The sequence below is a fragment of the Callithrix jacchus genome, chromosome 2 (assembly GCF_049354715.1).
Source record: "Callithrix jacchus isolate 240 chromosome 2, calJac240_pri, whole genome shotgun sequence".
Lineage (NCBI taxonomy): Eukaryota > Metazoa > Chordata > Mammalia > Primates > Cebidae > Callithrix > Callithrix jacchus.
This window is the reverse complement of record NC_133503.1, coordinates 131,197,552-131,214,851: the sequence shown is the minus strand read 5'-3', so window position 1 is coordinate 131,214,851 and position 17,300 is coordinate 131,197,552. Positions and strand designations below refer to the sequence as shown.

Sequence of the window (17,300 nt, the reverse complement as noted above, 5' to 3'; positions counted from 1 at the left end):
GTGTCCCAAATTAATGTGTGGATAGAAATGAAAGTGCTTAGTAGGGTGAATGGATGGTATGTCTTATGGCTGAGCCTCTGTAAGTATCTCTCAGCTCGGAAGGGCTTCTAATAAGCCCTGGAAGCCAGGCGGTTTGAGGTTGTGCTTCCTGATGAATCAGAGCTGGGAGTGCTGCCATTCTGTGTTGCTTGTTGAAGACAGACCTACATACTATGAAAACCAGATGAGCATGTGGCAGGCTTGGGCACCCTAACTCAGGTGCCCAATTTGTAATCAGGAATGAATGGTAATATATTATACTATTACTAGTATTTAAGTCTTTTGAAATGTTGTGTGATAATTAATTTAGAAAAAAGTTTAAAAAGCAACTATTGGCATGGCTTAAAGTTGGCTAACTCTGTCTGTAATGTAATGACTCCTGTTTTATTGACCGATTTCCATATGCCTGTCACAGCACAACAAAGTATTACTATCCCTATTTGCAAGCGAGAAAACTGATGTGAGGTTAAGTAGTTTGCTCAAAACTTGTACGTGACAGGGACAGGAATCAGACACAGATCTTTCAGGCTCCAAAGCTTATGCTTTTGTTTATTTCTCTCTGTGTGCATTTTGCTACGTCATACTTCATCTCCATTTATTTCCAGCTGTTTTCTGAAACACTGTGGCTCTCCGAGACCCTTCTTATGAAATAGTTATTGCCTGGAGTACATTTTTTTAACTGGGTTTCACACCCCCACAATGCCAAACACTTCCCTATCTGTGTCTCATTGTTTCTGTGCTAATAACAGTTATCTAATCTGATAGTCTAGTCTGTGCTACCATGCCATGTCTGCTAGGGTCTCTGGCCACATATGTTATGTGCATTGTTAAAGGGAGTGCCAGGGTAATAGGATGTACTAGTTCATTCTCATACTGCTATAAAGACATGCCTGAGACTGGGTAATTTATGAAGAAGAGGTTTAACTGGCTTACAGTTCTACAAGATGTACAGGCATGGCAAGGGAGGCCTTAGGAAACTTACTATTATGGCAGAAGGTGAAGAGGAAGCAAACACATCTTCCCATGGCCGGCAGGAGAGAGAGTATACACTTTCAAACAACCAGATCTCTTGAGAACTCATTCATGAGAACAGCAAGGGAGAAGTCTGCCCGCCTGATTCAATCACCTCCCACCAGGCCCCTCCTCCAACACTGAGAATTACAATTCATTATGAGATTTGGGTGGAACCAAACCATATCATAGGACCTTGCCTAAAAGAATGATTCCAGTGAAAACTGTAGACACAGATTCTAGGCTATGGGAGAAATGTTTTTCAGCATACAAGTCCTTATGACATTCTTTAAACTGATCTTTCTGTCCAGAAAGTACAGCTCATTGGAAAGGAGAGAGGCAATTGAGAGACCTGCTAAGCTGAAGACGTCTCAATTTTCTTTTAAAGAAACAGTCTGGGTTCTTAAGTGGAAAAGTTGAAGATGTGATATTCAGCGGTAATAAGGGGGGATAACTGAAATTACCATAGGCAAAATTTAAAAAGAAAATCATATGTTTTAAAGGAGGTAAAATTTCAGTAAGAATAATCAAATTGGCTCAAATTGGTAGGTGTGTTCATAATGACACTGAGTAATATTTACTATTAAAATAATTCAAAGTAAAATAATTTTTAGAATTTTAGAAGGAAAATGTCTTAATTGGACAAAGTTACTTCTTAGAGTAGCTTATAAGCTATCAAAGTTATTTAAATGTTTCTGTAAATTGTGGAAATCTCTAGCAGAAAGAATTCTGGAGTTCCTGAGAAGGAACCAGGATTTGAAACTTGGAAGGTCATACTGAATACCAAAATAGTTTACTAATCTGTAAAGATGTTTAAAAACCATGAAGTTGTCCTTGTTTTATGACATACTCTTCTGAAATATTGGCATTGGTTTTTAAGATTTCCTTGAGAATGTGTTACTGAGATTTAAGCTAACATAAACTCTATATAATTTTAATATTTGCTACTGAAATAGTTACTTTAACTGTGGTATATGAAGCTCAGAATCTTACTAATGTGCTAATATTTTCTGATGAGTGTTAACAAGTAGTACTATGTCATCCTAAGTATCTCTTTTCAGAATGCCGTCGCTTTCTTATGTATTCTAAGGAGCTGGTTTTCACATAATGATATCTATAAGGTTATCAGTTCCAGTTTTCCACTGCAAGAAAATCATAGATGACTTTCTCCAATAACTATAACTTTAATTAACTTTGGAAGATATCTTAGATTTTCATTGTGTCTTGTGCTAGAGTTGGTAGAAGAATACAGACTGACAGTGAAAGAAAGTTACTGCATTTTTGAAGATTTGGAACCTGACCGATGCTATCAAGTGTGGGTGATGGCTGTGAACTTCACTGGATGTAGCCTGCCCAGTGAAAGGGCAATCTTTAGGACAGGTAAGGAGATGGATGCTAAGGGCACGTTAGGAGACAACACTCAATTCTTCACAGACTCTTGAAATCAGTACGTATTTATTAAGCACCTATCGTGTGTTGAGTGTTGCACGAAGGGCTGGTTATATGATGATGAATAAGCCTTGGGCTCCTTCCCAAGAAGTTCATACTCAGCTGGGGAGATGGAAAAATGGGAGATCATAGAAAATGTGTGGTAACAGCCATATCCAGATATACACAGGTTATTATGAGAACACTCCAGTGGGGCACCCAAATTGGCCTGGGGCAGGGGCAGGATCAGGAACTGTTTCCTAGAACTGATACCTGCAGAATATGCTTTAAAGGATCGATAGGAAGTAATGTGTTAAAGGAAGATATTCCACTTGAAAAAGTCATATGAGTAGAGGCATCAAGGCAAGAAACAGTGTAGAGTGTGCAGGGCACCGTAAGAAGTTCGGTATTTCTTAGACTTAAACAAAGAGAGGAAAGATAAGATGAGAAAGGCTAACATAGAGGCCATGTTTGAAAGGTAAGAAAGCTTGGGCTGTATCTGGGTGCTGGGAACCTCCAAAATGTTTTAAGCAGTGGTATTCAACCGGAAATGCATTCTCAAGATGAAATCTTTTCACAGGGTATGAAGCCTAAACCAAGGCTACACTGCCTGCCCCAGGGGAAGAAATAGTTTACTCCTACTCTTTATCCTTTCCTCTTGCCTTTTAAAACAAGCCTTTTTTGAGCACCTATTGAGGACAAGATCCTTACTGACTTTTGTGTACTGGGAGAGGGGAAAGAATCTTTATTTTGATTTGTTTGTATATGTATAAAGAAAGTCTGGTGGGATTTATAGGAAACTACTATTAGGGGCTGTTTGGGGATGGGTGAGAACTGGGCAATTTGGAAGGCAGAGAATGAGAGAGACTTCACTATCTATATTTGATCCCTTTTGGGTTTTTAACACAGAATACATTTTCTGATAAACAATTTAAAACAAAATTGTGCTCAAGCCATAGAAGACCACGTGCTTCTCAGGTCCCGTGAAAGCAAGCTGGCATTGCTCCACAACTGTCCTGACTCTCTTTCTGCAGCACCCTGCACCCCTATGATCCGCGCTGAGGACTGTACTGTGTGTTGGAACACAGCCACTATCCGATGGCGGCCCGCCACCCCTGAGGCCACAGAGACCTACACTCTGGAGTACTGCAGACAGCACTCTCCTGAGGGTGAGGGCCTCAGGTAAGGGGCCCTCTCCATGGGAGAGACTGCCCAGAGCCCAGCTCTGGGCCCTAAACTACCCTCTAGCTTATGCTCACCAAGGGAGAAATGCAGCCTAAAATCCTGCTGAGCTAATGAAGCTGTTGACTTGATTTGCAGCTCTATCACTATTCATCAATGAACTCCAAGTTTGTAATAAAACACATGCTACAATGCAGAATAACTCCCTGGTAAGAAAAATGTATGCAAATTTTAATGATAGAGCATTCTTTGAGGTATATTTAACTTCAGTCATTAGACAGGATTTATGCATGTTTTATGAGGTTTTTACTAGCTATATCAGAATCTGCACCACCTAACGCAGGAAACTAATAGTGAGCTTGTGTATAACGTAAATCTGAACGTCTCCATGATGTATTGGGAACATAAAAGAGCTAATTACATATATATTATCATGGAGACTTACCTGCCTCTCCAAAAGCATGAAATATGTAAAGAGGTTCTTCTAGGAGAAAAGAAATGTGACACTCTGTCACTAAGATGATGAAGCTAACACTTATCAATAAGTAGCTATGCATCCACTAGGCATTTGGTAAATGTTAGCTTATCTACTGAGGTGGTATTTTCTTAGCCTACCACCTCCTTGCTGTGGAGCAGCTTCGTGAACAAGATGAATATTCAGATCATTATTATTATTCCTATTTTGATAGGTTTTTAGTTTTTCTTTTAAATGAAGTTTCTTGAGATAAACTACTTTGGTAGGATATGGAACTTAGGAATAATGGTATGAAATTAGACAGCTTTTAAAAAATTATTATACTTTAAGTTCTGGATACATGTGCAGAACGTGCAGGTTTGGTACATAGGTAAACACATGCCATGGTGGTTTGCTGCATCCATCAAACTGTCGTCTGCATTAGTATTTCTCCTAATGTTATCCTTCCCTGTAGCCCCCTACCTGCCAACATGCCCTAGTGTGGGATGTTCCCTTCCCTGTGTCCATGTGTTCTCATTGTTCAGCTCTTACTTATGAGTGAGAACATGTGGTGTTTGGTTTTCTGTTCCTGTGTTAGTTTGCTGAGAATGATGGTTTCCAGCTTCATCCATGTCCCTGCAAAGGTCATAAACTCAATCCTTTTTTATGGTTGCATAGTATTCCATGGTGTATATGTGCCACATTTTCTTCATCCAGTCTATCATTGATGGGCATCTGGCTTGGTTCCAAGTCTTTGCTATTGTGAATAGTGCTGCAATAAACATACATGTGCATGTGTCTTTATAGCAGAATGACTTATAATCATTTGGGTATATACCCAGTAATGGGATTGCTGGGTCAAATGGTATTTCCAGTTCTAGATCCTTGAGGAATCACCACACTGTCTTCCACAATGTTTGAACTAGTTTACACTCCTACCAACAGTGCAAAAGCATTCCTATTTCTCCACATCCTCTTCAGCATCTGTTGTTTCCTGCCATTATAACTGGCATGAGATGGTATCTTATTATGGTTATGAGCTTTTTTCAGTGGTTATGAGCTTTTTTCATATGTTTGTTGGCCACATAAATGTCTTCTTTTAAGAAGTGTCTGTTCATATCCTTCAGCCACTTTTTGAAAGGGTTGTTTGTTTCTTTCTTGTAAATTTGTTCAAATTCCTTGTAGATTCTGGATATTAGCCCTTTGTCAGATGGATGGATTGCAAAATTTTTCTCCCATTCTATAAGTTGCCTGTTCACTCTGATGATAGTTTCTTTCGCTGTGCAGAGCTCTTTAGTTTAATTAGATCCCATTTGTCTATTTTGGCTTTTGTTGCCATTGCTTTTGGTGTTTTAGTCATGAAGTCCTTGCCCATGCCTATGTCCTGATGATATTGCCTAGGTTTTCTTCTAGGGTTTTTAGTCTTATGTTTAAGTCTTTAATCCATCTTGAGTGAATTTTTGTATAAGGTATAAGGAATGGGTCCAGTTTCAGTTTTCTGCATATGGCCAGCCAATTTTTCCAACACTCTTTATTATATAGGGAATCCTTTTCCCATTGCTTGTTTTTGTCATATTTGTCAAAGATTAGATGGCTGTAGATGTGTGGCATTCTTTCTGAGGCCTCTGCTCTGTTCCATTGGTCTATATGTGCTTTTTGGTACCAGTACCATGCTGTTTTGGTTGTAGCCTTGTAGTATAGTTTGATGTCAGATAGCATGATGCCTCCAGCTTTGTTCTTTTTGCTTAGGATTGTCTTGACCATACAAGCTTTTTTTTGGTTTCATGTGAAATTTAAAGTAGTTTGTTTCCTAATTCTGTGAAGAAAGTCAATGGTAGCTTGATGAGGATAGGAGTGAATCTATTAATTACTTTGGGCAGTATGGCCATTTTCACGATATTGATTCTTCCTATCCATGAGCATGGAATGTTTTTCCATTTGTGTCCTCTCTTGTTTCCTTGTGCGGTGGTTTATAGTTCTCCCTGAAGAGATCCTTCATACCCCTTGTAAGTTGTATTCCTAGGTATTTTTTAATCTTTGTACCAATTGTGAATGGGAGTTCACTCATGATTTGGCTCTCTGTTTGTCTGTTATTGGTGTATAGGAATGCTTGTGATTACACATTGATTTTGTATCCTGAGACTTTGCTGAAGTTGCTTATCAACTTAAGTAGATTTTGGGCTGAGATGATGGGATTTTCTAAATTTACAATCATGCCATCTGCAAACAGAGACAATTTGACTTTTTCTCTTCCTATTTGAATACACTTTATTTCTTTCTCTTGCCTGATTGCCCTGGCCAGAACTTCCAATACTATAGGAATAGGAGTGGTGAGAGAGGGCATCCTTGTCTTGTGCTGGTTTTCAAAGGGAATGCTTCCAGCTTTTGCCCATTCGATATGATATTGGCTATGGGTTTGTCATAAATAGCTCTTATTATTTTGAGATATGTTCCATCAATACCTAGTTTATTCAGAGATTTTTAGCATGAAGAGATGTTGAATTGTATTGAAGGCTGTTTCTGCATCTATGGAGATAATCCTATGGTTTTTGTCATTGGTTCTGTTTATGTGTTGGATTACATTTATTGATTTGTGTATGTTGAACCAGCCCTGCATCCCAGGGATGAAGCCCACTCGATCATGGTGGATACGCTTTTTAATGTGCTGCTGGATTTGGTTTGCCATTATTTTATTGAGGATTTTTGCATCAATGTTCATCAGGGATATTAGCCTGAAATTTTCTTTTTATGTTATTTGGAATAGTTTCAGAAGGAATGGTACCAGCTCCTCTTTATACTTCTGGTAGAATTCAGCTGTGAATCTGTCTGGTCTTGGGCTTTTTTTTGGTTGGTAAGCTATTAGTTACTGCCTCAATTTCAGAACTTGTTATTGGTCTATTCAGGGATTTGACTTCTTCCTGGGAAGTTCTCCTGGATAATATCCTGAAGAGTGTTTTCCAACTTAATTCCATTCTCCCTGTCACTTTCAGGTACACTGATCAAACGTTGATTTGGTCTTTTCACATAGTCCCATATTTCTTGGAGGCTTTATTTGTTCCTTTTCATTCTTTTTTCACTAATCTTGCCTTCATGGTTTATTTTATTAGTTGATCTTCAATCTCTGATATCCTTTCTTCCTCTCTTGATTGATTCGGCTATTGATACTTGTGTATGTTTCATGAAGTTCTCATGCTGTATTTTTCAGCTCCATCAGGTCATTTATGTTCTTCTCTAAACTGGTTATTCTAATTAGAAATTCCTCTAACCATTTTTCAAGGTTCTTAGCTTCTTTGTATAGGGTTAGAACATGCTCCTTTAGCTTGGAGGAGTTTGTTATCACCCATCTTCTGAAGCCTACTTCTTTCAATTTGTCAAACTCATTCTCCATCCAGTTTTGTTCCCTTGCTGGCAAGGAGTTGTAATCCTTTGGAGAAGAAGAGGCATTCTGGCTTTTTAAATTTTCAGCCCTTTTGCACTGGTTTTTCCTCATCTTCATGGATTTATCTACCTTTGGTCTTTGACGTTACTGATCTTCAGATGGGGTTTCTGTGTGGATGTCCTGTTTGTTGATGTTGATGCTGTTCCTTTCTGTTTGTTAGTGTTCCTTCTAACAGTCAGGCCCCTCTGCTGCAGGTCTGCTAGAGTGTGCTGGCGGTCTACTCCAGATGCTGTTTGTCTGAGTATCACCAGCGGAGGCTGCAGAACAGTAAAGATTGCTGCCTATTCCATCCTCTGGAAGCTTTTTCCCAGAGGGGCACTTGCCAGATGCCAGGCAGAGCTCTCCTGTATGGGTGTCTGTCAACCCCTGCTAGGAGGTATCTCTCAGTCAGGAGGCATGGGGGTCAGAGACCCACTTAAGGAGGCAGTCTGTCCCTTAGCAGAGCTTGAGCACTATGCTAGGAGATCCATTGCTCTCTTCAGAGCCAGCAGGCAGAAACATTTAAGTCTGATGAAACTGTGCCCACAGCTGCCGCTTCCCCCTCGTGCTCTGTCCCAGGGAGATGGGAGTTTTATCTATAAGCCCCTGGCTGGGGCTGCTGCCTTTCTTTCAGAGATGCTCTGCCCAGAGAGAAGGGGTCTAGAGAGACAGTCTGGCTATAGTGGCTTTGCTGCACTGCAGTGGGCTCTGCCCCATCTGAACTTCCCAGTGGCTCTGTTTATACTGTGAAGGGAAACCCCCCTATTCAAGCCTCAGTAATTGTGGACAATTCTCCCCCCACCAAGCTTGAGCATCCCATGTTTACTTCAGACTGCTGTGCTGGCAGTGAGAATTTCAAGCCAGTGGATCTTTGCTTGCTGGGCTCTGTGGTGGTGGGATCTGCTGAGCTAGACCACTTGGCCCCTTGGCTTTAGTCCCCTTTCCAGGGGAGTGAACAGTTCTGTCTCACTGGCATTATAGGCACCACTGGGATATGAAAAGAAACTCCTACAGCTAGCTCAGTGTCTGGCCAAACAACTGCCCAGTTTTGTGCTTGAAACCCAGGGCTTTGGTGATGGGGGCACCCGAGAGAATCTCCTGGTCTGCAGATTGCAAAGACTGTGGGAAAAGCATAGTATCTTGGCCGGAATGCACCATTCCTCATGGCACAGTCCCTCATGGCTTCCCTTGGTTAGGGGAGGGAGTTCCCTGACCCCTTGTGCTTCACAGGTGAGGCGACACCCCACCCTGCTTCAGCTCACCCTCCATGGGCTGCACCCACTGTCTAACCAGTCCCAGTGAGATAAGCCAGGAGCCACAGTTGAAAATGCAGAAATCACCCGCCTTCTGCATTGATCTCACTGGGAGCTGGAGACCAGAGCTCTTCCTATTCATCCATCTTGTCAGCTACCTCTAGACAATAAAGTGTATTATTTAAGCCCTTGATTATCTTCATAATCAGCAACTGTTTATTTAGTTCTGATGTGAGATTTCATATGACTGAGCAATGATGATAGTTTCTTTCAAGTTGAAGACAGGCTTCACAAAATAATAATCAAAGGATGAATTAATACCAGGTAGGGTACATTTGGGTGGGATGTAGGCATTTAAGCAGAAATATAAACATAATAAATGTTTAAGAAACAACATCTTTTTTAATGTGCCAATTGCTGGAAGGCAGGCTTAAGTATTAGCAAATAGCTGAGAGGTGAACTATGGCCAAAACAGAGCAAGGAAAAAAAAAACACACCAAAATAGACTTTTATTGAGCATTTGCTATGTGCCAATCACTATCCCAAGTACTTTAGATATGTTGCCTCATTTAATCCTCACAAAAACTATAAAATAAAACAGACACTTTGAGAGGTTAGTCAGCTAGTATTAGCAATCAGGATTTAAACTTCATTTTGTCAGATTTCAAAGTCTAAGCTGTTAACCCTCCTTTACGTCATTTATAGGAGCCCAGGACCTTAACTATGAGAACTCTTGATGCTATATGAGAAGAACCCTGTAGCAGAAGTGCCTGAATCTCAGAGTAATCTCTCCCACCATTTTCTACCATCAGTAAGGAAAATCCAGCTCTTTCAGAGCCAAGATCAGCCTGTTAATACAGGCTCTGAAATGACTAATTCCCTTTATGGCATCCGTCCCCAGTTGGCATTTGCATAAATCATAGCAGTACAGTTGGATACTTAAAACAGCAGAAATCTGGAACCCTGAGACCTAGTAGCCATCTCACTAGGAAACAGTGATGTCATCTCATAAATATGGCTACAGGGAGAAGGGAAAGGGGGACGACATTCCATTGAGGGCCTTCAGCAGCCTAGGAACTTGCCTACTCTCAGTGAACCTTCTCGGAGCAGTTAGTGGTCTCCACTAAATCAGACCTCAGAGAGGTTAAATAATCTGGCCAAAGTATGAAATGATGGAGTGAGGGTTTAGAGTCAGGATTCAAGGCCCATCTTCTTCTTTCCACTAGTTTTAAAACTGCTGTCACAAATAGACTGAAGCATCCCTCAATAGCCTGTTGACTGGGCGGTATCATGCATCCTTAGTTTTCTCTGTCCTATGAAAAACATAGATATGAAGAGAGAATACCTTACCATTCAAATCCCCTCTGGTTAATGTTTTTCCCATCCCTGATTATCCTGGGGCCCTCACAACCAAAAAAAAAGAAAAAAGAAAAAAGAAAAGACTCCTTCTGATATCAACAATGTGTTCCAAAAAATCCTTTGTGAAAGCCAAAGAAACCAATGATAGTTCCATTTGTAGGGGGAAAAAAAAGACCATCCACCCATTTCATTAAGACCAACATTGAGCTTATTAAAACATAAGGCTTGTCATTAGTTTATTCTATTTGAGATCTTGCCAACGGATTCATTTTTATTTTCCTTGTTGCAGGCAAGGACATTAAGGGCTGGCTAAGCAAAAATTTATAGTAGCTAGAGAACAATACAAGGGGTTCTTTGTTATTGAGTGGATATAGTCCAGCAAATTTAGAAATAAAGGGAAATTCCATCTGTGAAGCCCTGTTGATAGTTCAAAGCTGTGTTGGAATTGCTTTCCATTTAGGTGCTAAGAGACCACTCAGCACCAGGAGGTGCAATGGTATGTTTAGTCCACAACCCAGGTTTGACTCTCCAGCCTCTGGATTCCTGCTGAGTTTGACAATAGATAATTTTTTGAGGCAGGAAAAATTTTCTTGGCCACAAATTACTACCCCGTTCTTTTGCTAAGTCTACATCAGAGCCATGCCCCAGCAAGACAGGCCTCAATGTCTTATTCCCTAGGTTGGCATCACTTGACTGAAATATTTCATCCTTAATCTCAGAGTCCCATGACTGCCAAACTCATTTTTATCTCTTTGGGTCTTTAATGTAAGAATTCAGGACTGGAAGGAAAATTCTGCTCTTTGGGAGTGGCCATGTGTTGTGGTTCTTTTGACCATCTGGTTTTCACAACCAACTTTAAAACATTCTTTACACTATCCGGTGCTTCAAAATTCTGTAAAACATCAACTGTTTAACTATGATCTATGTAGTTGAATCTCTAAGACATCAGCTTTGGAGAACCAGTCTTACTGTAGAATTGATGAATAAAGAAGCTCAAAACTTGATCATCTCTAGTCAATAAATGCAAACAATTCCTCCTTTTTGTCCATTGTATTAGAACCACATGCTTCACTTTGATTCTCTGCACAGCAATGGGAGAAGTTACTTTGTTTCTCAGAAAGAACAGCAGCCAAGATTTGTTTATCTCACTCCTTTGTTAGCTCCGTAAAGGATCATTGTGCCCCTTCAGTTGTCATCTCAGTGCTTATGCCAGTGCCTGGCATATTGTAGCTACTCAATAAGTATGTGTTACTGGAATGAGTAAATATCAATTAGCATCAATTATCAGTAAGGAAAGTTAGGCTAGCTTTGAGGATAATCTCTTATTCAAAATGGGGATGAAAATAAATTGTGCCAGCAAAGTAAAGAATGGATAAATGAATTAATTGTAATGCTTGGATGGTTTAACCAGAAGATAGAACTAGTCTAATCTGTGGACTAGAAACCTTCTCATGGATCACTTGTAGAGAAGGAATTTCAAGCTTATTTATCCATTGATTTTATATAACCCTTACATAAGTTCTGGATTTCATGCAAAAACCCTATAGGACTAAACCAGATCCAAAAATTGATCCAGAGGTCCCTAAGTGAAATTAGGGGGATCAAAGATTACTTCTATTTGCTGTGTCTTAGTTTGACTGAGCCTGGCCCATAAACGGGGTATGAATGAGGAACTTATCTGTGTAGATACTCAATAAAGGTCTGTTTCACGAATGAATGAATGAATGAATGAATGGGATTAGCCAATCTCTTTTTGTCCTTGCCCACTTCAAGTCATCTAACTGGCTGGAATCTCCAGCAAACGAGAGAGGGAGCAAGAGCTAAGTGAGTTCACATTTCTTTCCCACCCCCAATCCCCGAAAAAACAGGCAGGCTTCAAAGCTCTGGTGTGGTGTAGGAAGACAAGTTGAAAGGAAATGAAAAACAAAAAGGGAAAAAAAGATGAGTAATATTAAATCACACACACACGGAGAGAAGGCATTGGTTGTCCTCTAGATTGGGGAGCCTAATTTTGGTTGCCAGAATAGAAACACATCCATCTTCAGACCTGCAGTCCTTCCCCAGGTATGATGGGCTCTGGAGATTCCAATTTAAGACCAACGGTGCTAGCTGAACTCTTGCAGTGGGTGTTTTAATGGAATGAGCCTACTGTGCCCACAAGTTCCATGACGCAATGTCTGAAATAGCTGAGCAATTGCCTCCATTCCATAATCCTCACAGAAAATATTTGCATATTTTTGTGTGTGGGCACCAAGGCTCAGTCCCAGCAGTCGGCCCCTGTTGGGTTTGGGGTAGGCGGGAGTGACAATCCCAGGCTTGTTCGTGGGGGCCGAGGGAGCTCCTACTCAGCCTCTTCCTGTTTTTCTTTGAATGCTGTCCTCAGGTTGGGTGGGCTCAAAACACTTTCAAAAATTTTCCACCATTCTGCTGTTTCCTCAGTTGTTCTGTCTCTCCTGTGTGGAGAGAAGTCAGAAGAAGTGTGGGTGGAGGAGGGAAAACTGAGAGAAATATAGTACAGGGATTAGCTGTGTGGGCTGCACCCAGAGAAGCCGGGTATTGAATGACAAATCTGTGAGAGTCAATACGCCAGAAAGTAGCTAGGAGTGAGTCTCCTGCTCACTGGCCCTGGCCGAAGTTATGGGTTGGGGAGACCACCCCCCCAGGCCTGGGGCCACCCTCCAGGGCAAGCATTCCCAGGGAGTTGGGCTCTGGGTGCTGGGCCTGTGAGCTCATATTCCTCCTTCTTCCAGCTTTTGGGGCCCCACCTAGTGGAGCAGGAACAGAATTGCCTGTCATAAGTGGGGTTTTCAACTGGGGACACCCACTGCTCTGTCTGTAGAGTAAGGACAACTAAGGGTAAGTTTCCTAATGAACTTAGTGCAGAGTGAGGAAGCCCAGCATTTTTCTTTTCTTTAAATCTTTCTTCCTAAGGCTTTAGGAGGTAGGTGATGACTGACCAGTGGTCAACAGCAAGAGACTGGAGCTTCTCTGTACCCTGTGGCTAAAGGAGGCAGTCAGTCCTGCTTCATATTTCTTCTCAGGGTGACAGGAGGGCCACTGACATGATTGGGCCAAAATTCTCATTGAGTAATTAAAAGCTAATCACCAGTCTGTATATGGAATTGTTTTCCTGGCCCAGTTGTCCTATCCTTCAGCAGGGAGCCTTTGGGAGAGGGAGTTATGCAAAGATGATTCCCCACCACGCCCCCCAGTGTCTTGGCATTCAGCTTTTCCTAAATGAAACCTTTCTTTCCAAATGACCCTCATTTGACTTTGATCCTTTAAATTCCCATACTCCTCCTAGTTCCATTGACCTCAATCAGTGGAAACCCAATCAGTTCCTTCCTTCTAATTTAAGTCTGTCAGTTTCCAAAAGTATTCAGGTTGTCCACAATGAAAGACACAGACATGCTAGAACCAGGAAAACAATCCTGTGAGAACAAGAGCCAAATAATGCAGGGCTGAGGAGACTGAAAGTGAAGAACTGAACCTCAGTGGAACATAAAATTTAAATCTGAACTTACTGGCAGCTAAAGTGAAAACAAGAGAGGGGGAGACAGCAAGAGGAAAAAAAGAGATTACATAACTCATCTCTTTTTAAAAAGGAAGCACATTTCACTGAGAGACAATTATATTTCTTGACATTCAGCTGTAAGATGAATTTTTCATGTAGATCTTTATATAAGAGCTATTGAACAAGATAATAGTGATTGTCTTTAAGAGTAGTTTTACAAAAGATGCAAAAACATTTTCTATATAACCATTATTTTAAACAGGATCTGAAAGCATAATGTTAAGTCACCATTCTGAGTGGGCAGTTTTATGCGGTGCCCAAGTAATTGTTTGCATATGTGGCTGTGGAGGGAAAGGGGGGCCTACAGAATCCAGAGGAATCAATGTTACTAAGCTCCTGGGATTCTCTGCCTGGAATATAAATGATACTATTCAGCCTTTCTAAGGTAACTATAAAGAAAACAAAAATCTAGGCTCTTTCTGCTGGGACCTTTGGTTTATGCTGATTCTTAAAGAATGTCTGATTATAGGAAAGCCTAAGCTCCATGGTTGTCAGCATTCACCCCCCATGTTACTTTCCTACACCACTGTGAATTAAGGGTGATGTTAGTGCACACCTATAATCTCAGCATTTTGGGAGTCTCAGGTGGGAGGATGGCTTGAGACCAAGGAGTTCAAGACCAGCCTGGGCATTCAGCCCCCATGTTCTTTTCCACACTGTTATGAACTAAGAGTGAGACTCTTACTATTGAGTCTCGTAATATCATCATTTATCAAAAGAAAAATCATTCTGTTCAAAAATTTATATTTACCAACTTTTTTAAAAAGGAAAATCTTCTTAATCCTGATTTAACCAAGCATTCCACCTTAAACAAAAAGTTCCATATTTACAGTTAGTTAAGGTTTTCTAAGTAGCTTCAAACAGCCATGGCTGTTCAGTTAGGTTTTTTTGTATTTAATGTTGCTCATGTTCTCAAGTAGTTTTTTTTTTCACTTTCTACCCCTTCTTACCCCACATTATCTTATGATTATGTTTACCAATCTAAATGATCATAAAAATCAGCTGGGATACTTACTAAACACTTAGATTGGAAGACCCTTCTAAAGATTCCGATTCAGAAGGTCTAATATGCCCAGGAGGTTTCCTTCCAGCCATGTACTCTGTTCACACTTCCCGTTACGTGGTGTTGACTGCCTGCCTGAATATTGGTGCTGCCAATGTGAATGCCAGTGAGAGCCAACTGTGTTTTTAAAAAATAATTCCTACTTAGCCATCTGTGTGGTACACTGCAGTGACGACACTATGGCTGCTTCTAGGAGTCACGGCACTGGATTCCTCCATATTGTTTGTATACAGGACGCCCCTCTCCCCTGGGGAGAAAGCATGCTTAGATCCAGGAGTTGGACATGGTGATGCAGAAAACTGCCACGCTCCGTAATTGCCAACCCCTCAAGTTACATTAAGCACATACATACTCCTTTTTTCCATCCCACACAAATTGCTGAATTATCAATTCCTGGAGAAGCTTTACAGTGTTCAAACTAATGTCCCCTTTGAGATTGTGCAAACATGTTCAACCAAGTCCTGAACTTCTGAGCTGATAATATAGCTCTTAAAAGTAAAATATTTAATTAAATTTGGATAGAGAATATGTACTTTGGTACAAATTAAAAAGATACAAAAGAGAATACAGTGGAAATTAAGTCTCCTTTCTACCTATATTTTACCTACCCAGTTCTCTTCCCCAGAAGCAATTACTGTTACCTGATTAATGTTGATCCTTTCAGATAGTCTGTACAGATAGAATGGTACAAACATCTGTCCCATTTCAACAAATGGTAGCATACTATATATGGTTTATCACTTTGCTTTTCTTGCCTAAAAATATGTGTTGGTGAGCATCCCATATCAATACATATGAAACTAGTTCAATTTAAAAAAACAATTTTAGGCCAGGTGCAATGGCTCATGTCTATAATCCCAGCATTTTGGGAGGCTGAGGTGGGTGGATCTCATGGAGGTCAGGAGTTTGAGACCAGCCTGGCCAACATGGTAAAACCCTGTCTCTACTAAAAAAAAAAAAATACAAAAATTAGCCAGGTGTGGTGGCAAGCACCTGTAATCCCTGCTACTTGGGAGGCTGAGGCAGGAGAATTGCTTGAACTTGAGGGGCAGAGGCTGCAGTGAGCCGAGATTGTGCTGCTACACTCCAGCCTGGGTGACAAGAGCGAAAATACATCTTAATAAATAAATAAACAAAATTTTTAAAAATTTTTTATTGTATTGTTTTAAGAATATAATTTAGGCTGGGTGCAGTGGCTCATGCCTGTAATTCCAGTACTTTGGGAGGCTGAGGCGGGTGGATCACAAGGTCAGGAGTTCAAGACCAGCCTGGCCAAGGTGGTGAAACTCTGTCTCTACTAAAAATACAAAAATTAGCTGCATGCGTTGGCAGGCACCTATAATCCCGGCTACTCAGGAGGCTGAAGCAAGAGAATCTCTTGAACCTGGGGGGCAGAAGTTGCAATGAGCTGAGATCACACCACTGCACTCTAGCCTGGGTGACAGAGTGAGACTGTCTAAAAAAAAAAGAATATAATTTATTTACCAATTTAGAGCCATTTAAGTTGTTTCGATTCTCTTGCCATCACAAACAATGCTGAAGTAAACAACCTTGTGATTATATATTTCACACATGTGAAATGTATTTGTAAATTAAATTATTAGAAGTAGAATAACTGGTTAAAAAGTATGTACATTGTGAATTTTGGTAGATATTACTGAACTGTCTCTATAGAGGTTGTGGCTGTTTATATGACTTCAACTAGCAGTGTATAAGAGTGCTTGGCTCTTCACACCCTTGCCTAAACATGAAATGATAAAACTTTCGATCTTTTCCTGGTCAACATAGTGAAACCCCGTCTCTACTAAAAATACAAAAAATTAGCTGGGCATGGTGCCGCGTGCCTGTAATCCCAGCTACTCAGGAGGCTGAGGCAGGAGAATTGCCTGAACCCAGGAGGCGGAGGTTGCGGTGAGCCGAGATCGCGCCATTGCACTCCAGCCCGGGTAACAAGAGCGAAACTCCGTCTCAAAAAAAAAACTTTCGATCTTATTTTAGTTTGACTGTATATTTCTTTTATTAGGTTGAACATCTTTTCATATGACTCAGAGCCATGTATAGTACTTTCTTTTCTATAAACTGTTCATTTCCTATCAATATTTTTTCTCTTGGTTTGTGATATTTTTTCTTTTAGGTTTGGAGAAGCTCTTTTCTTTTTTTTTTTTTTTAAGGAAGTTAGCTTTCCTATTAAGATATAAGTTGCAAATCTTTAAAGTTTTTTTCTGTGCTTATTTTTTATAATAATTTAGTTGAATTTATTAATCTATTTTGAAAATAGCTTTTAACTTGGGTAGCATATTTTAAAATGCCCTTTCTCTCTCTCTCTGAGTGTGTGTGTGTGTGTGTGTGTGTGTGTGTGTTTATTCACTCATGTTTTTTGTAGTAGACAGTAATTTTGCTTTTTAAAACTAGGTGTTTTGTCATCTGGAATTTATCTCAGTAGATAGACTGTGTCTGTGTGAAGTAGGAAATCCTACCTTTTCTTTTCTTTTTTTTTTTTTAGTATGGCTACCTAGTTG

The 17,300-nt window shown here is 40.4% G+C and overlaps 1 protein-coding gene across 2 annotated transcripts in view; it reads left to right on the top strand.

Moving 5' to 3' along the window:
- CMYA5 (cardiomyopathy associated 5) overlaps positions 1-17,300 on the top strand; it is a 96,483-nt gene that overhangs the window by 65,213 nt on the left and 13,970 nt on the right. For both annotated transcript variants that reach the window (XR_013532264.1, XM_035291333.3), the window contains exons 8-9: positions 2,284-2,430; positions 3,513-3,660. Coding sequence is in view for 1 of the 2 variants with exons in the window: in XM_035291333.3 (XP_035147224.3) it covers positions 2,284-2,430; positions 3,513-3,660 (295 nt within the window). In the remaining variant the exon portion in view is untranslated. The remainder of the gene's footprint in view (positions 1-2,283; positions 2,431-3,512; positions 3,661-17,300) is intronic.